Genomic DNA, 21,329 nt, shown 5'->3' with positions numbered 1-21,329 from the left:
GAAGCTAATCATTTGCATATCACAGCATCTTCCTGTCGGTTAAATTTCGCGTCTGTAGCGCGTCACCTTCGTGGTGTAGCAATTTTAATGGCCATTAGTGTATATGCTGCAGAGTATTAATTATTTCGTATGTCGCCCTGTGCTTGCGACACATCTGTGTAATTGTAAGGTTAAGTATTGTATCTTTTCATTTTGTAATTATATTCATTAATACGATTTGTTTGAATTGTTTGTCTAGCGAACCGAGTACGTAGGGTTCCATTTTAGACGACGAGCATGGAGAGATAACAGTTATTAACCAGACAGAAAGATTCCCCCGTCTCCATAATTAAGTAATGTGTTCACTGAAGAAGCTATTCAGATCATAAAGGATAAGACCTAGGGAATAAAAGTCCATGACGAAAGGTTAAATTGTATCAGATATGGTGATGACATCTCAATACACTAGTGTGCAAAACTTAAGGACGAAAGTAACTTTCGCAAGATGTGATACTGCAAAGTAAATTAGGTCGATGGAATTTGGACTATATATATAAAGAATTCCCGCACTGTAGTACAGAGGGTAACTGAAAGAAATATGCAACGAGACGAACTGAAACAAGGTCAATAATCACACTGCAGTCTCCGCGGTTCATGATGGTCCCCCGGACATTAGAAACGGTGTGACATGGTTCTTAACGGCGTTTCTGACCACCACAGACGGCAATTCATGTTCTGCAACGTGCACCAGTTCTCGCCATAAGGTCGGTAAGCAGTTCTTGCGGTAGGACCTTCTATTTCTGGACCACCTCGTTTGACAAACTGCTGAATCGTCGTTGGTGCATCTGGCGTGCTACAATACGTCTCCCCAATGCATCCCACACGTGCTCAATTGAAATTAAGTCGGGAGAACGGGCAGTCCATGTGACGGTACGTCACATAAATGGACATTTGGAGAAAGAGAAAGGAAGTTTTTGTTATGAAATGTGTGAATTATAAATTATTTCAAGACTGTGTATGTGTGCGCGACGTATAACAAATAGTAAAGAACATAAGTTATTATTATCAAAACACAAATATCGATTTAATTAACAAAACAGTTGGTATAGTCTCTGTATAACATAGGCCATGAAGATGAGAGACAATGCTTTGATTGAACTATCTCTCCTGTTTTGTTTCGTCTAGCGGTAGGCCGCCATCGTAGTGCTGTCTGATAATTAACGTAAGTTTTGTCTGTATTTTTGAAAAATATAATAGAAATTGTTATTAGAAAGCGTGTATTATTGACTTAGTTGTCACCTCTCATGGTCGCAATCATTAATTATAATTAACAAAGTTTTTACAGGATTTCTTAGTGCAGGGAGCTCATCTCCCTTAGCAGGATTTAGTCAGCCATTACGCTGACTGTATTATTTAATTAAAATTTCATATCATAATATTAAATGTAATTGCGAGAGTCTTCTCAATTTTGATCTTTCATTAATTTCGAAGTTAAAATTAATTTCAGTTACCAAAATTCACAGCACTGAATGAGTTCAGTAGGCTATGTCTCATTTTGGCCGCCTATCGGCAGACGAGATTCTCTCCAGTTTTGCCTTGCAAATAATGAATAAGAAATATTGAAAGGCATTACATTCCGCAATATCTCAGTTAATCTTTGTGTAATTTGGTACATAAATAACCAGTAGCCCCTGAGACCCATATTAATAATTACAGTTTGCGTAAGAATGCGCATATTTTCTTTTCTCAATAGCAGCGCTCACGCAAACTATTTATTAGAAGGCGGTGAGTCGCGCGCTGTGTTTAAAAAATATTGTATCGTACGTACTTCGGGGCAGCCGATGTCCGTAGGAGTGTTATCGCGGTATAAGTTAATTAAAAGTCTCATGCCAGCCCACAACATTTAAAGCCACCCCAACCAAAATCATAAAATATATAATTATAAAAATAAAAAATCTACACTTATACCGTGATATCCAGACCATTCGTCGAATATCCTCTCGTTACAAGAACTTCACCTGCGCTGTTCGATGCGTTCGCGCGTTGCAATCATAAAAATGGAGTCGGGGCGAATGCCTCCTAAACGGACGCATATGGGGGAATGGGAACAGTGTCACAACAACAATGACCGGTGAGTGTGCCGCACTGAAAGATGTGGCAGTACGCCCACGCAGCACTGTGCCTCCGCACATCATAGCACATGGATCACCAAAATCTACCATGTTCGACAATGGTGGACGCACCCTCGTATGGCGAGACGTGCGAAGACTTAGTGCATCGATAAACATTTTCTGAATATGATCGTTTTGTTGGCCCAGATTTTACGGCATGAGGAGGTATAATGTGGAATGGGTGTACTTATCGTTAGAACTTTGATCACGATACACACACCCGTCCGCGTCCACTGTACCCTTCCCCACGTATTTTTGGGGGCGCATTCGGCCCTAACTTCATTTTCATGGATGACAATGCCCGACAGCATACAGCGCATGTCGATTTCTGGAAACGAGAGGATTCCACACACCAACTTTCTCATCCGAATACGAAAATATGTTTTTGACACGCACATATGTAGGGAGAAATCATCATTATAATAACGGAAGAGAAATTAGAGCTCGCACGGAAAGATCGAAGCCGGCCGGTGTGGCCGTGCGGTTCTAGGCGCTTCAGTTTGGAACCGCGTGACCGCTACGGTCGCAGGTTCGAATCCTGCCTCGGGCATGGATGTGTGTGATGTCCTTAGGTTAGTTAGGTTTAATTAATTCTGGGTTCTAGGCGACTGATGACCTCAGCAGTTAAGTCGCATAGTGCTCAGAGCTATTTTGAAAGATCGAAGTGGTTGTTTCTTCCGCACGCTCTTCGAACGCTAGAGACATAGTGTGAAGGTGGTTCGATGAACCCTCTGCAGAACACTTGAGTGTGAATTGCAGAGTAGTCATGTAGATCTAGATGATTTTGCCCTCAAAACTCATTTTTACGATGTGTTTTGTAGTCTGACCCACTAACTACATCATAGAGCAATTAACGAGCTTCACGGCCTACATACTGTGCTAATGGTCAGTTCTGATTGTTCTAATAACGACCATAACAGCGCGAGAGGTCCACAGCCGTTATTACGGTACACTGGAACGGAATATGAGGATCTTGTTAGTTCTGGTGGCTATGTCTTGTAAGACTTCACTCAGCAGGACCGCCTCATATACCGGGTGATCAAAAAGTCAGTATACATTTGAAAACTTAATAAACCACGTAATAATGCAGATAGAGAGGTGAAAATTGACACACATGCTTGGAATGATATGGGGTTTTATTTTTAAAAAAAACAACAAAGTATTGCTAGACGCGTGAAAGATCTCTTGCGCGCGTCGTTTGGGGATGATAGTGTGCTCAGCAGCCACTTTCGTCATGCTTGGCCTCCCAGGTCCCCAGACCTCAGTCCATGCGATTATTGGCTTTGGGTTTACATGAAGTCGCAAGTGTATCGTGATCGACCGACATCTCTAGGGATGCTGAAAGACAACATCCGACGCCAATGCCTCACCATAACTCCGGACATGCTTTACAGTGCTGTTCACAACATTATTCCTCGACTACAGCTATTGTTGAGGAATGATGATGGACATATTGAGCATTTACTGTAAAGAACATCATCTTTGCTTTGTCTTACTTTGTTATACTAATTATTGCTATTCTGAGCAGATGAAGCGCCATCTGTCGGACATTTTTTGAACGTTTGTATTTTTTTGGTTCTAATAAAACCCCATGTCATTCCAAGCATGTGTGTCAATTTTTACCTCTCTATCTACATTGTTCCATGATTTATTCAGTTTTCAAATTTATACTGACTTTTTGATCACCCGGTACTTGGTCACTCTAACTGGCTTTTGATAAATTTGACTCATGTGGATAATTAATAACTTAGCACTGCTAATTCTGCTTCCTCTGCTGGCGAGCTCTACCGAACTACTGTGCGTAAGAACTCGATCATGGGTAGTAACATTGATATGGACACATGAGTGTGTGTTTGTGCGAGGGTGGGGGGTGGGGAGGGGGTTGATTGCTAAATCACTAATAGTGCCAAGTAAATTAGTTCTCAGTGCCAAATGGCGTCCAGCATTCGTTCGCTATTTTTAAGTGACAATGTTAATGTTGTGCTGGAGTTAGATGACTCTGTGCCTAGACGTCAATTGTAACTTCCGGGCTGTTAGGCTGTGGTCGATGTATAAAACTTTCTCCTAACGTTTCCTCTCCGACTGCTGGAGACATCTTCAGAGGTAAAATGGCTAACAGCCACGTTCGGAGAAAGTTCTATACATCGACCACGGCCTAATAGCCCGGAAGTTTCAAGTGATATCAGTACCAGCCGAGAAAGTTTACATTGTTTGATCTGTGTCTAGAGTTCAGCACAATGTAACCGCACTGTCTTCTAACAAATCAGAACTACATTTGCAACATTAAGAACAAACATGATCGTATGGCATGACTGGCCAGGATATTCCGTTTGGGGTTATATAGTAAAGATGCACTGCTGTTCAGTTAATTGCGAGCGACTAGGAACTGTTTCTGGCAAAAGTGGGAATTGCTCCTACCACGAAGCCACGGCGGATTTCCTCTTCCATTCGGTAGCGTGGAGAATTCTAAACTTACAGTGTAATAACACACTGTAAGTCGTTTCGCAGCATGTAAAGTGATCGCAACCAAGCTGAAACTCGCCACAAGCGACATTGTTGTAAAATTCGGTCATTTACAAGCTTTTGTTTTGGTTAAAAGTGTATTTCACCGCACTGAGGTATCTGAACGTGTCTCAGTAGATAGGCAGCAATCCACTGATGAGCCACAACCTGATGACCAGTGCCCGACGTGAGACTGGATACCGACTCGTGATGCAGTAAGGAAAGTACGCAAGCGGATCAGAGACGAATTGGGAAACATGCCAGTGGCGATATGGGTCTCAAATGGGGAAATCCCACTGTCATAAGCGACTCTGACAAAGGCCAGATTGTAGTGGCCCGGCGCCTGGGAACGAAAATCTCGGAAACGGCGAAGCTATTCGGTCGTTCATGTGTTACTCTCATCAATATCTACGGAAAGTGGTTGGCAGACGGTGAAACCAAGAGTAGGCGACAGTGTGTTGACGTCCATGCCTCATCACCGAGCGTGGAGGTCGGAAAATTGCCCGGTCGAGACAGCAGGCCAATCTGGCGACAGAGCGCAATGCCGGTGCAGGAGCAAGTGTCGAATTCCTGGCTCCGCAGCAGACTTCATGTTGACCCAAAGACAACGTTAATTACGTTTTACAGAGGACAGGGGATCATCGAGATTGGACCATGGAGGATCAATTGAAATGTGTCACGTGGCCGGACGAATCATGTTTCTTGTTACACCGTGGTCTTGGCTCCGATTATCCCATTATCCAGGAGAACGGGTGCTCCATATATGCACCGCGTCATTGGCGCAGGCCTGTGGGAGCAGTATTACGCTATGGGAGACATTCATCTGGCTTCCATGGGCGTTTTGTGGAAACCGAAGGAAGCACGACACACACGGACTACACATTAATAAAACATCCTCGGGTTTCAAGCCGCGTCAAGTGGTTTACTGCGCACGAACTTCCGGCAGAGATCTCCTCTGCCATTGTCAAATATCGTCCACTTGACAATGGCAGAGGAGATCTCTGCCGAAAGCTCGTGCGCAGTAAACCACTTGACGCGGCTTGAAACCCGAGAATGTTTTCTTAACGGATATCGCCGCGAAAGCGTGCATTCGTACATGGGCTACGCGTCATTGCGGACCACTTGCATCTGTTCATGTGTGATGTCTTCCCTGACGGGGATGGCATCTTCTAGCAAGATAGACTTCCGTGTCATCGTGCCAGAATGGTACTACAGTGGTCGAGGAGCGTGATACGAAATTCACGTCTTAGTCGCTGACACAACATGCACCGATCAAAAGTGTTTGGATGCTCTTGTGTAGTGAGGACTTGAGTACTAGATGTCACGAAAGGCGGACCCGGTGGTACAAAAGAGGGCGGGGTGTATTGAGTTGTCAGTAGAGAAACAGTAAGAGCAAAATGAGTCGGACACAAGAGCTCAGTGATTTCGACATTGTCTAGTCATTGGACGTCACCAGAGTGACAGATCGATCAAGGACATTTCAGTCCTTCTAAAGCCGCCCAGATCGACTGTTTGTGTTGTGATTGTGAAGTGGAAAAGCGAAGGAACAACCGCAGCTAAACCAAAACTAGGATCTTGTGCACTCACGGACAGGGAACGTTGAGCGTCGTGTAGGGTGGTTGTAAGAAATCGCGTGAAATCAGAGGAAGGAATGACTCGCGACTTCCGAAGTCCTACCAGCAGTCCAGCTAGCATAATGACCGTCCGTATGGAATTAACAATGGGGTACAATGGTCAACCAGCTCGTCATGAGCCGCACATTTCTGTATTTCAGTGCTAAGCGACACTTGAGTTGGTGTAAAGAGGAATGCCATTTAACAGTGGATGACTACAAACGACTCATTTGTGTGATGTATCATACCCTATGGAAATCCGATGGAGGGCTTTGGATTTGGAGAATACCTGGAGAATACCTGCCATCGTGCGTATTACCAACAATGAAGTCCGGAGGAGTTGGTGTTAACAGTATGGGAGTGTTTCTGGTGATTAAAGTGTACTTCTCTGATGGCGCTTAACAAAACGCTAAATGTGGAAGAATACAAACACGTTTTACAGCACTGTGTATTGCGGACAGTAGACGAACAGCCCGTAGACGTTTGTTCATGGAGGAGGAGGAGGAGGACAAGGGAGGAGAAGAAGGAGGAGGCTATAGTTTAACGCGCCATTGACAACGAGGTCACTAGGGACGGAGCACAAGCTCGGTTTAGGGAACGACGGAAAGCGGCCGGGCGCTATCGAAGGAACCATCCTGACATTTGCCTCAAGCGATTTAGGGAATCAGGATGACCTGAAGTGGGTTTGAACCGTCGTCCTCCCGAATAACAGTGTGCTAACCACTGCACTGCCCCGCTCGGTACGCATCAACAAGACAACGCACCCTTTCATAAAGCAGTATTTGTGAGGCCATGGTCTGTGGACAACAAGATTCATGAATTGGATGATCTCCCAGTGCTCCTACCAGAAACATAAGTAACACCTTTGGAATGAGTTAGAAAGTGGACTTCGCTCCAGAGCCCTGTGTCCAACATCTGGATCCGGCTCTTGAGGAATAATCGGCTGTCACTTCTCAACAGACATACGGACACATCATTGCAACTGTCCCAAGCAGAGTTCAAGCACTTGTAGAGGTGAAGACTGAACACACCGTTTATTAATATCCACTAATAGGTGTGAGCCCGCCCGGTTAGCCACGCGGTCTAACGCACTGCTGTCCGGGCGGGAAGGCGTGCCAGTCCCCGGCACGATTACGCCCGGCGGATTAGTGTCGAGGTCTGGTGTGCCGACCAGTCTGTGGATGACTTTTAAGGCGGTTTCCCATCTGCCTCGGCGATTGCACGCTGGTTCCCCTTATTCTTCCTCAGTTACACTATGTCGGCGGTTGCTGCGCAAACACTGTCTCGACGTAGGCGTACACCATAACTATTCTAACAAGCAAACATTGGCGTTACACTCGTCTGGTGTGAGACGTTCCCCGGTGTGGGGTCCACTGGGGGCCGAGACGCACAATAACCCTGGGTTCGGTGTGGGGCGGCGGTGGGGTGAGTGGACTGCTGTAGCCTGTTGTGGGGTTGTGAACCACTGAGGGCTACAGTGGGGACGAAGCCTCTCCGTAGTTTCTACGTCCCCAGAGCCATACTATACAAAACAATAGGTGTCTACATACCTTTGCTCACATAGTGCATGCTTGGTGTCAATCACTAATTTTAATGGCATTTTAACTACAATAGTGTATAACCTATCACTGATAATAAAACAATAAAATCTGGTATTAAAAATGAAGAAATTCCTCCAACTGTATTTAAGGTGTCGATTTTATTTTGGCAACTAGTTTCAACGTTGTAACAACGTCATCATACACTTATTGACGTCAACTGCGAGCGGCTGATACTAGAAGTCAGTGGTGAGATACGGACGTGGTCCATGTGGAAGGTGGTTAGTAACTAGTATCTTTGAACTACCGGTCTAAACTTCATACTAGTTACTAACCACCTTCCACACGGAGCACGTTCATATCTCACCACTGACTTCTTGTATCAGCCGCACGCAGTTGACGTCAACAAGTGTATGGGCCTGAAGATGACGTTGTTACAACGTGGAAAGTAGTTGCCAAAATAAAATCGATACCTTTAATACAGCTGGAGGAATTTCTTCATTTTTAATATAAATTTATACCAGCTGACGTCCCACTGTCCTCCATTTCAACTATGGATGTACGAAGAAAAGATTTGGTAATCTTTTACATCTACATATTAGAACCAGAGCATCTTAGGATTAAAGCATCTTCATAATTTCCCGTATTACCTTTCCACTACATCACTGTGGCAACCCTGGTGTCCTCTTGGGTGCTGCAGGAATTCATTGTAGAGTTGGTACAAAATTATCCCAGAATTTCTCATTTGTTAACTCTTTCTTTCTATGACAGTGAACGGATCTTGTTTTTTTTGTATTCTCTTGTGGTTTACTACTATCCAATTACAACACCTCAGTGTAGGTCACGTTAGGTTAATAGCAAAGGGCATGCTGTTTAGTTTTATTAAAAAATTAAAAAGTGTCTCGTGCTGATGTCGAAACGGAACCTAGCCAAATAAATCTCCCCTTTTCCTCGCAGAATCCGCGTTGTTCGCAACCAACGTGGTCTGGTCGCGGGGAACAGGTGGGCAACGTGAGCGACGCTGGCCACATGTCTGGCTGGCCGTAAATTAACGGCGGCGTGCGTCGCGGTGCTAATAAGTGAGTGGCGAGGGCGCAGCAGAACGCTGGCGGCAGCCAAGGTCGCGCAGCGCCTCTGCAGGTGGCCACCGCAACCACCACACACGCGCGGCCGTCACTGCACTAACAAGTAAGTTACGACCACATGCTGGCCTCTCAGTATTCTCGCGACCTCCTCACCAATGAATAACGCATCAGAGAAGGATTTCAGCTTTTATTCGCGACACACAATCGCGAATAGCTGCTCTCAACATTCTCATAAACGAAGGCTATAAAACGTAGAGTCTTCGGATACTACGTCGATGTCCCACAAGTCATCAGACGATGTGGGACGGATTTTTTCCTCCTTCACCGTACCATTCGCGAATGGCACTTGGGACGAATGATTGTTTGTAAGCCTGCGTCTGAGTTATACGAACGACATTGAGTAATTAGAGAGACAAATTGATGTAGAAATGAAACAGTTTGTAGGAGGAGTTTTGGGCTTTCATGATGGAAGTTGTGTGAACCGCGTGAATTTTTGTAATTGATAGGGCAGTTCACAAACGGCCGAACGGCAGTGGCTCCTGACTAGTCAGCTGGTGTTAACTCCCGAATTGACAACATTATTCGGGAAGACCGTCGTGTTACCGTCGAATATATGGCAAAAACAGTTGCAGTGAGTGTTGGCACAGTTCATAACTTTGTCAGTACCTAGCTCGAGTTCAGCAAAACAAGTGCAAGACGGGTGCGGAAAGAGTTAACGCAACAGTGTAAGTAAACAAGGCCCAAGGTGCGTGTACTGACCTGAAAGAACGCTGTGAAAGGGAAGATGACCCTTTTCTAAGTGCAATGAAACTTGGATTCACTATTTTGAGCCAGAGTCCAAAAAAAGGTGGAAGAATTTGTGGCAATGCGCTCAAACAACGAGAGAAAGACGTATCAGACATAAAAAAAACTCGTTCATCGTTGGGAAAATGTATTAATAGTGATGAAGATTATGTTGAGAAGTAGTAAAAGTCTCATTTTGTAAAAATACAGTTTCTTTCCGCACCAATTTGTCCTTCGTAATTTGTCCAGTATTCTAGTCGTAGCTTGTCGTAGTCACCTGGCGAAATATATGTGGGAGCAAGTAACCTGTTGGCCGGCTTTTCTTGGGTGTACGCTCTCAAAGAGCCTAACAAAGAGCAACTTGAATAAGAAGATGAACCAGCAATCATTACAATATAAACACCTAATCTAGTACAACATAAAAAAATAAAAACTCGAATTTCAATAGTAAATCTCTTCGTGATGCAGAACGCCTTTCTAGTAATGTCTACCAGTGGCTCTAGTTTACGCATCTCCGCATCGTTCACTCGCCGATTAAACGATCCCGTGACGAAACGCGCCATTCACTGTTGGATCTTGGTATCTCTTCCACTAACCGAACCTGGTAAGAGTTCCGGAGTAATGAGCAAGAACTGGTATTAGAAGTGTTTTGCGGGCCGCTCCTCTTTCGAGGATGAATTACATTTCCCAGTCTCCCAAAAAACTTCAGCCTGGCATCACCTTTTCCTACGGTTTTTTGCGCTCATTTCACTTTAGGTCGCTCCGCATAGTTCCTCCTAGGCACTCTACGGTAGTTACTGTTTCATCAAGTGATTTGTTGTCAATAGAGTAATCGAACAGCCACAGGAAGGCGCAATAGTGAGGGACGCTCCGGTCGGAAATGCCACGGAATAAAACTGGATGGTAGGAAGTGCCACGGCACCTGCAGCACCCACAAAATGGTCGGAAACGCCACGGTCGGAAAGTCCACGGATACAGAGACACGACCCTGTCGTAGCCAGTGGCCACACAGGCCCGGCTAGGAATTTAAGACGTTGAGGCGTAACACCTTATAACGATCCTGCCTTGGAGACGGTTAAGTGGGAGATGTGTCCAGAGCTGGACAGTGACAGATGGTGATGCGAGACTGGACGCACACATAGTTTATGTATCAGCCGATAGAGGACAATATTGGATAGGGGGACTGTGATTTTAGTTTCGATTGTGCCCACTAGAGTGCACTAAAGTAATAGAATTTTTTCATAAACTGTCCAAGTATTTTCATAAAGTGTTGTTATGTCTTTTTATGTATGTAAAATGTTGTAAATGTGTTTAGCAGTATGAATGATGCACGAGTGTGGTTTAAGGTTAATATCGAGATAATTGTTTAACGAGTTATGTAGCAGGATATAGTGTGGGAACATTTGGAAGAAGTATGGATATGGACAAAGGGGATTTTTGTAGAATAGATTTGTAAAGTAAGTCTATGGTAAAGGGAAAGTTAATTCAGGTATAAATAACAACAGTAAATAACTTTACGCATAAGCAAAACTTTAGCATATTAGATAATTACGTCGGTAAAAAGTGCAGTCGTGAGGTTTACTATTTTGCGATTGGTTATGGATGAAAAGCGCGGACTGACGCGGGAGAGTGTTGTTTTGCTATTGGCTGTTGAGTAAACTGACCAATGGTAAAGCAATATTTTCGCGCGCCTTTCTCTGCTGGTAGAGAAGACATAGAGTATTCTAGGGAGAAGTCGAAGCCTAGCCACGAAAGAGATCGGATGTGTGCAGTAGTAGTTCCGATGGAAATGATAAGTTGCCGGATCTAGCGGTGTTTCATACATCAAAAGGGTTGGAAAGTGACGGCATAATTATCCCGATCTGTGTGTAGAAATTTCGGAATTTTTAAGTGAATTTTGTGACGAGAAAAGACATATATTTCGCGTGGCGTATTGAGCAGGTCGGTGGCTAAAAACTGTGACTGCATTTGGTACCGACAGACTTAATATTTGGCGAGCATTATCAATCAAAAATAATCAGTATTTTTGAGGCTATTACGTTTTCGGGAAATGCAACACCGTAAACTTGCTAACGTGAGTGAAAGGGATTGTGAGTGACTGTGTTAAGACTAGCATGGGCTTGGCAGTGATACTTGTTCACCTAAGTTTCAGAATATATTAATTAAGGACAAAATTTCCAACCTTTCATTTCGTGTTTCTCCCAAAACGTAGATTAGTGACTTAAATTGCAGCCTGGTTCACATCGAAATACTGTAGGTTTCACTCGGCTTTCCTACTGATGATCTACTGAGACAATGTTCACAGGTAGGTGCAGGTTATAGTTCAATTCATTTATCTTGGCAGTTCGCGCATGCCCGCCCAGACGCGGGAGATTGCTGCGTTGCTAGTTGTACGCGCCAAGAGAAGCAGCGCCATAGCATAGTTCGCAAACTTACATTTAGGGGGGAGCGCGCAGTTTATGAAGTAAAGCCACCACGGCCGCATTAACCCTTTCGCTGCTACAGAGACGTGCTCCCCGCATTTTGTCATCACTGCACTGGTCGCCTGTGCAGACACATGGTGTTTCGACTGCTTTGACACACTTTATCATTCGATTTCACAAAAACTATTTGGCCCAAAAATTTGATTTTTACACATCTTCTTGACTGATACCTTCCCCCCATAAATGACTTAATTTTGTTTCGAAGTTCAACGCAGTTATTGAGCACCTTTAGATGTAATAAACCATTGCACGAAATGTTGAAGGTTTGCAGAGGTAAAAGTCCATGGCGTATACTTTCCGTATAGTCGAATTTAGTTGTCACTAGAAATTTCACAAACTTACATTCAAACGAATAAAATTCATGAAGTAAGACACTTCGATATTGTTTTAAATAAAGAAAATATTAAGCACTGAACAAGGCTTGAACTCAGAATCTTTCACTTAGCATCCATACACGTTAACCATTACGCTAACGTAGCTCGTCATTCAATACACCTCCCGGACGGCTTTAAAATATCACGCAAAATACCGACAAACACTGTTGGTATGACTATGAATTATTCACGTTTCGTCGAAGAGTAATAGAAAATAAACAGTTACCGCTGTTCTTTATTGCGAAAAAGCGTTTTGTGAGAATGACACAAACACTTTTCCTTGCTATCGCCTGAATTAGGAGGCTTATTGCTTGTTTGGTTTAATTAATTAATAGAATATGAAGCAATTGGTATAAAGAATGCTTTTTCCAAACTTTGTATAACAGAAAGTCTGCTATCAAGACACTGTTTTTGTTCAAGTACTTTATTTATGACTGAAGGTTTCTAAAACTGAAGGCACTCGTCTGTGCTTTGCACTGCAATCGAGCTCTGACAACGTCGTTCTCTGTTGATTGGCTGACTGTGTTTTGTGACGTCAGATGCGCAGAACGAACCTAAACTCGGCCGCCGTCATAAATGACGCGCACTTTAGTCGTGAAGGGACGGAAAGAACCGCGCCGCCGCAATATTACACCCTTAGAGCGAGTTGGCGGTTTCGGCTATGAGGGCATTTGAAATAAGCTTTATACACTTTCAGTTATTAAAATTAAGCCATGTCTGGACGCAATTTTATATTCTCTTTCAAATAAGTAAGTAAACATGTTTACGAAAACTTCATTTCCGCGAGACTATCGTACCGTTAGTTGCACTGCATTTTCTTGTAGCCTAGCTGCTGGCTAGAGCGCGTGGTGCTCGCTGCGTGCTTACCTCTGGGCATTCCGCAGGGCGGCCTGGTGCGCGAGGAGTCGAGGAAGTCGAGTGCGTACCTCCTGGCCGGCGGGAAGGTGAGCGCCACGTGGGCGCTGGCCTGCCACAGCCAGCAGGCGGCCGCCAGCAGCCCCAGCACCCGCGCCGTCCCGCCCATCGCGCGCTGCAACACACACCTGAAGATGTCAGCGCTCTGCCCGCCGAAACGTTCAAAAAGTAAACACCGCCAACGACGAAAAACAAATAGCGATTCTCTTCGAGACACAAAGACCTTCAGAGTTCCCGAGGCTAGTCTCCACAAGTTTAACGTAAGCGTCATTTGAGGCTGGAGCTTGTTTCGATATAGCTTTCCACTTTAATCTGTACTTCTCAAGTCTGTTCACCTCCACATAATTTCTGAACACTAATCAGTTTGAACCTGCATACTGCACTCAAATATAGACCTCTCTCCGAAATTCCCCTAATATATATATATATATATATATATATATATATATATATATATATATATATATATATATATATATCTCTACACACACACACACACACAAACAAACACACACACACACACACACACACACACACACACACACACACATACTTATGCATCCTTTAGTAAGTTAACCGTACCTTGAAGTTAAAAACTTGAATACACAGCATTAATGTACCACAATGATACATATTTCATAGTTCGTTACGAAAAGGCTTTCGGCTTCTTAGGCTATCCTCAGGTAATGTACTGTTTCTCTGGGGTGGACTTGGGTTGGTTCGAATGGCTCGGAGCACTATAGGACTTAACTGCTGTGGTCATCAGCCCCCTAGAACTTAGAACTACTTAAACCTAAGGACATCACACACATCCATGCCTGTGGCAGGATTCGAACCGGCGACCGTAGCGGTCGCGCGGTTCCGGACTGAAGCGCTTAGAACCGCTGGGCCACTCCGGCCGGCGTGGACTTGGGTTTTTAAAAAAATGTAAACTAAATAACACGATAGATTTTATAAATAATCGACAAGTACGCCAAAGAAGAAGAGATAGAACTGCAATGGACATGTTATTCCATGTACTCTTGCGCTTCTATGCATGAGCTATCTTTCCTCTGTCATTCGCTTATCTTATCTGCTTGGATTCGGACCTAAGAGGATGTTCTTGTGTAAAGCTCATCTCGCTGTACCAGCTGACAATGTAAGCTGTACTTCAAACCCGAAAAATATAATGGTTATTTTGTCAAAAGAATTTGTGTATGTGGTCAATCTATTGTAAATCTGACACCTCGTCTGAAGTAGATATGGGCCTTAACGAAGAATTTTCATTGTTAGGCGCCATCTTAAAAAAATCTTTAACATTTTTCTTTTAGCTCATTTACGAGACGTGCCGTCGGTTAGGACAATTAACTTTAGTTCAGCTACTAATAATTTAACTATTTTATTTACAGATTTTCTTTATACAACGAGATAACATCCCAGACAGAAAAGGTCTGGTCACAGGATTCCAGTTCCATTATAGGATTTCATTTGTAGATGCTACTCTTGTTATCTTATATTGGGGAATCGAGACGAAACCACGATGTATCGACGATTACGTAACTACACTGAGAACTGAGCTAGTTTACTGAGTGCTTATACACGTCGGGCTAAATTAAACAACATATTACACTGTTAATAATATTCCTACATTAGTTATTTCTCTTTTACGCTCAGCCATTGCATTAATGTGTGTTTCTTTTTTATATAAGTCACGGCTCATATTTTATTACATTACACTAATAGCCACAAAACAAATAAAAATTTATATTTTATTACACTACAGTAACTTGAAACTAAACAGTTAGTCAAGAAAACTTCAGCGAGAATTCCTAACTGTGCAAAGTTGTTGTACAAAGATATGCGACACTTTATGAATATATCGATAGAAAACGAAAGCATGATGTAATACACAAAGAGACTCTGAACATACAAATCTTATATTACAGTATATTCAAATATTAAAACTACTTGAATGTATCAGCCAAATATGCTGTAAAAGTGAATAATGGTACAGGTTACTATGTTATATGGATAAATTTATGAACAGGCCGAAATAAGGAGGGGGCGTGGAAGAAAGAAGTCTGTGGAATTTGGGTGTGAGAGAAACAGTAACTGCTGCTGCTGCTACTTTAGTAAGGATGACTAATGGAACTGTATTTAGTCGTTAAGGACCAGGTCTGGATACTTTGATTCGTGTCTATTAATGGCCAGAGCCGGCCGCTGTGACCGAGTAGTTCTAGACGCTTCAGTCCGGTACCAATCGGCTGTTGCGGTCGGAGGTTCGAATCCTGCCTCGGGCATGGATGTGTGTGATGTCCTTAGGTTTAAGTACTTCTAAGTCTAGGGGACTGATGACCTCCGCTGATAAAACACATAGTGCCTAGAGCCATTTTTATTAATGGCCAGAATTTAGAGTAATGTTAGTTTTCTGTTTTTTGTTCCTCTATGGAAAACACATTTCGTATGGTAACAAACTATTAAATAAAGACTATTATGGAACATTAATACTGTGTATTCAAGTTTTTAATATGTCTATGTTTGTGCAAGAGCTGACAGAATATTCCATAAAAATTCCTTGATGAATGACAGGTCTCTTGATACGGAGTTCCCGTTTAAACATAAAATTAATTTGCTAATTAGGCATCCAACCTCACAGAACACCATTTCTTAGCGCATATATAAAATTGTAAACAAGGCCCTACAGAACCTAACACTAAACAACAAGGTAATAATCACAACAGACAGAAAATGCTTTTAGGCCTAATTTATGTTCCCACAATTATTTCTTAAATCATGTTTGAAACTTTACAGACCTGAATAGAAGTATTCTAAATGTGCCTAAACATGTACGGGCAGTAAAAAGATTAGCTGATGATGTTCTTGCCGGTTCTGCAGCCGGACCGTACAATAATCTCGACTCAGTATTTCAGGGGTCAATCTGGGCACCGTCTCGAGGTGAAAACTCGCGTTTGCTCATCTCGCCGGAACCGATTCATACCGTGAACGACGGAACAATTGTACGCCACTGACGGTCGGAATCAGTTCCTACCTGTAAATGGCACCCAGACGGAGCTGTGGAATACTGTATCCAGATGACTGCATAATCCGGCTGCAAACCGACAAGAATTATGTCTGGTAATAGGACAGGAAAGTTTAGATAATTACAGAAAGACTTTTTGTTTGTATAACAAGCGGACCTGATATCCCACAATTTTGTCTGCAAAAACAGCTGCTGTTACAGCTTCAAAACGAAACGATGATATTGCTTGACGGCTCTGGATGTGTGGTTCTGTCAACCGGTCGTTTCTTTTACTCAAGTTCTCCCATTAAGCTCTTGCCTACTCAGTTCGAGTCATGCACCGATTCCGTGGTTCAACAGTTAGCGCTGATGGCTGCTGACACGGGTGTTCCGCCATCCGTTTCCAGGCTATACGACAGGTCTATTTTTCTGTCATTACTTGCTTCATTCGCCTTTGGTAATGATTTGTATGCGTGAGGGCCCCTCCCTCGGGCATGGGTGTGTGCGTTGTTCTTAGCATAAGTTAGTTTAAGTAGTCTGTAAGTCTAGGGACCGATGAGCACAGTAGTTTGGTCCCTCAGCAATTCACACACATTTGAACATTTTGTATACGTGAGAAGTGCCAAGTTGCACCGTGGCTGGAAGTTCACGTGGAACTGTAGGCCCCATATAACTGGTTGCGTAAGTCAGCTCACAAATCGGAGGACGGCAAATGTATACCATCTCCAATACGACAACGCCGAGTAAATCACTTGGTTAGTGACAGCTTTACGTTACGTCATCATCACTTATCTGATCTGTGTACATAATCTTCAGCATTCTCCCGTAATATCACACTGCAAAAAGTTATGTCACGATATGAACTAGAAATAAATAAAATGTGTGTTATGTAAACAACTGTAGAAAGAAATTCTTTCTGAATTAATCGACAGTGGTCTATAATGAAATGCCTTGCATAGATTATGCAAGTGGTATTGTCGCAGATCTGCTGAACACTATAAAAAGATACCTTAAGGTACATCCGTCAGTGGAATTAATCCTTCATACCTTAGCTTAATCGCACTGGCAACGTCTGCCGGTGTTAAACCATCAGAACAGACGTGTGTTCCTGCCGTGGCAGTCTTGCCGTGATCTCGTCGTGAGTCACCCGTGGAAACGCGCTGCTCGGCAGGCGTCAAGGCTGGGCCTTAACCGCCTGCTTACGACACGCTAAGCGACCGCGGCGGGCCTTCAGCGAATAATGGTCGACCCAACAATTTTCCAGACATAATACAGAAGAGACAGGCGTTTAACTAGGTCTAGGATGGCCTTTGAAGTCTTATGTACACCTAGTGATGTAATGCACAGTCCTAGTGCTCTTTCGCTAGCATCCATTGATAGAGAGGCTGTTTATACGCCTGCTTCAATGTTACTTATACCTTCATGCGTACCCCGAGGTGAAAAAAGTCATGGGTTAGCGATATGCACATTTACGGATGGCGGTACTGTCGCTTACACAAGGTATAAAAGAGCAGAGCACAGGCGGAGCTGTCATTTGCACTCAGGTGATTCACGTGAAAAGGTTTCTGAAGAACACTACTGGCCATTAAAATTGCTGCACCACGAAGATGACGTGCTACAGACGCGAAATTTAACCGACAGGAAGAAAGGTTGGCGCCAGTGGCGACACCTACAACATGCTGGCACGAGGAAAATTTCCAACCGATTTCTCATACACAAACAGCAGTTCACCGGCGTTGCCTGGTGAAACGTTGTTGTGATGCCTCGTGTAAGGAGGAGAAATGCATGCCATCACGTTTCCGACTTCGATAAAGGTCGGACTGTAGCCTATCGCGATTGCGGTTTATCGTATGGCGACATTGCTGCTCGCGTTAGTCGACTTCCAATGACTGTTAGCAGAATATGGAATCGGTGGGTTCAGGAGCGTAATACGGAACGCCGTGCTGGATCCCAACGGCCTCGTATCACTAGCAGTCAAGAGGACAGGCATCTTATCCGCATGACTGTAACGGATCGTGCAGCCACGTCTCGATCCCTGAGTCACCAGATGGGGACGTTTGCAAGACAACAACCATCTGCACGAACAATTGGATGACTTTTGCAGCAGCATGGACTATCAGTTCGGAGACCGTGGCTGCGGTTACCCTTGACGCTGCATCACAGACAGGAGCGTCTGCGATGGTGTACTCAACGACGAACCTCGGTGCACGAATGGCAAAACGTCATTTTTTTCAGATGAATCCAGGTTCTGTTTACAGCATCATGATGGTCGCGTCCGTGTTTGACGACATCGCGGTGAACGCACATTGGAAGCGTGTATTCGTCATCGCCATACTGGCGTATCACCCGGCGTGATGGTATGGGGTGCCTTTGGTTACACGTCTCGATCACCTCTTGTTCGCACTGACGGCTCTTTGAACTGTGGACGTTACATTTCAGATGTGTTACGACCCGGGGCTCTACCCTTCATTCGATCCCTGCGAAACCCTACATTTCAGTAGGATAATGCACGAACGCATGTTGCAAGTCCTCTAAGGGCCTTTCTGGATACAGAAAATATTCGACTGCTTCCTTGGGCAGCACATTCTCCAGATCTCTCACCAATTAAAAACGTCTGGTTAATGGTTTCCGAGTAACTGGCTCGTCACGATATGCCAGCCACTACTCTAGATGAACTGTGGTATCGTGTTGAAGCTGCATGGGCAGCTGTACCTGTACACGCCATCCAAGCTCTGTTTGACTCAATGCCCAGGCATACCAAGGCCGTTATTACGGCCAGAGGTGGTTGTTCTGGGTACTGATCTCTCAGGATCTATGCACCCAAAATGCGTGAAAATGTAATCACATGTCAGTTCTAGTATAATATATTTGTCCAATGAATACCCGTTTATCATCTGCATTTCTTCTTGGTGGAGCAATTTTAATGGCCAGTAGTGTAATTATGGCAGCACGCGGAACGCGGAATGGGAGTTGGAGCATGGGACATTCCATTTCGGAAACCGTTAGGGAATTCAGTACCACGCGATCCTCAGTTTCAATAATGTGCAGGCAATACCAAATTTCAAGCAATACCTTTCACAACGGACAACGCAATCGCCGATTGCTTTCACTTACGACCGAGAACAGCGGCGTTTCGGTAGAGTTGTCAGTGCTAACAGACAAGCACCATCGCGTGAAATTACCTCAGAAATCGACGTGGGACGTACGGCGACCGCTGCGAGTGCCTTTGCTAGCTGCACGACATCGCCTGCAGCGCCTCTCCTGGCTCGTGACCATATCGGTTGGACCCTAAACAACTGGAAAACCGCGACCTGGTCAGATGAGCCCCAATTTCAGTTGCTAAGAGATGATCATACAATTGGAGGGTGGCGCAGTGTCAACAAGACACTGTACACGCTGCTGGTGACTTCACAATGGTGTGGGCTGTGTTTACTTGGGATGGAGTCGGTCCTCTGGTCCAACTCGATCACTGACTGAATAATTTGGCCATCCAGATCGCCCAGCATGAATCCCATCGATCATTTATGGGAAATAATCGTGAGATCAGCTCGTGCAAAAAATCCTGCACCGGCAACAGTGTCGCAATTATGGACGGGTACACAGGCAGCAAGGCTCAATATTTCTACAGGAGACTTCGAGCGACTTATTGAGCCCACGCCACGTCGAGTTGCTGCGCTACCCCGGACGAAAGGAGGTTCGACACGATATCAGGAGGTACCTCATGACCTTCCTCACCTCGGTGTATGTGCTGCTATGCTAGTATTCTTTCGTGAATTGATGTATTTATAAAATTTTACCGGCCGGCCGGAGTGGCCGAGCGGTTAAAGGCGCTACAGTCTGGACCGCACGACCGCTACGGTCGCAGGTTCGAATCCTGCCTCGGGCATGGGTGTGTGTGATGTCCTTAGGTTAGTTAGGTTTAAGTAGTTATAAGTTATAGGGGACTTATGACCACAGCAGTTGAGTCCCATAGTGCTCAGAGCCATTTGAACCATTTTTTTTTAAATTTTACTATGTGCTGTTGTGGTCTGTTCTATTTCGACAGTCACCCAAGACTTCAGTAAAGCTGAGTTTACTTACAATCCTAGTTGCATGCGGTTGTTCTTGTGACCCGACAGTTTTTCGCTGAGTTTCCTGCTTTATTTCTTCCTGTTTGATTTCTTCAACTGTACTGCCATCGTAGTTGTTCACATTCGCAAGTAAGACCTTGAAAATAGAAGCGAAATCAGTACAGAAGGTAAACGTTTTTCACCAGCAATGCTTGACGGAAATTTTGAAGATCAGTTATTGCGACCACGTTTCGAATGATGAAGTGATGACGATTAGACGTCTATGCAACCCACACAAAATCGTTCGTGGAAGGTGACTGATGCTCGCGGGGCATGTGCTACGCAATGACCTTTCTAGACTCTTAGAAGCTCATCTGCAAAAACCAGCACGGTTTTTGGAAACACCGGTCATGCGACACACAGCTGGCCCTCTTTGTGCGTGATATACAACAGGCTCTAGATACTGGCTCCCAGGATGATGCCATTTTCTCGGCTTTCGAAAGGCGTCCGACTCAGTTCCGCACTGTCGCTTGCTCCAAAAAGTGCGCGCTTACGGTCCATCCGATGACATATGTGGGTGGATAGAAAGTTTCCTAACAGACAGAGAGCAGTATGTCGTCCTGAAGGGGTGACTTTAACAGAAACAAGCGTAACTTCAGGTGTGCCCGAGGGCAGCGTAATAGGTCCGCTGCTTTTTACGATTTACATAAAAGATCTGGTCGATGGCATTGACAGCGGCATTAGATTGTTTGCCGACGATGCTGTAGTCTACAGGAAAGTAGTATCACACGAAAGTTGTTAACAAATCAATCGGGATTTGCAGAAAATAAATCCGTGAT

General features: G+C 44.2%; 1 protein-coding gene across 5 annotated transcripts in view; it reads right to left on the bottom strand.

The window, feature by feature from the left end:
- The window catches only part of LOC126088613 (uncharacterized), a 511,853-nt gene that overhangs the window by 264,009 nt on the left and 226,515 nt on the right, over nucleotides 1-21,329 (bottom strand). For all 5 annotated transcript variants that reach the window (XM_049906837.1, XM_049906839.1, XM_049906840.1 and 2 more), the window contains exon 2: nucleotides 13,396-13,558. In XM_049906837.1, coding sequence (XP_049762794.1) covers nucleotides 13,396-13,552 — 157 coding nt within the window. In that variant the 5' untranslated portion in view covers nucleotides 13,553-13,558. The remainder of the gene's footprint in view (nucleotides 1-13,395; nucleotides 13,559-21,329) is intronic.

This window comes from Schistocerca cancellata, chromosome 6, assembly GCF_023864275.1.
Source record: "Schistocerca cancellata isolate TAMUIC-IGC-003103 chromosome 6, iqSchCanc2.1, whole genome shotgun sequence".
Lineage (NCBI taxonomy): Eukaryota > Metazoa > Arthropoda > Insecta > Orthoptera > Acrididae > Schistocerca > Schistocerca cancellata.
The sequence above is the reverse complement of the archived record's forward strand: the minus strand, read 5'-3'. Positions and strand labels throughout refer to the sequence as shown.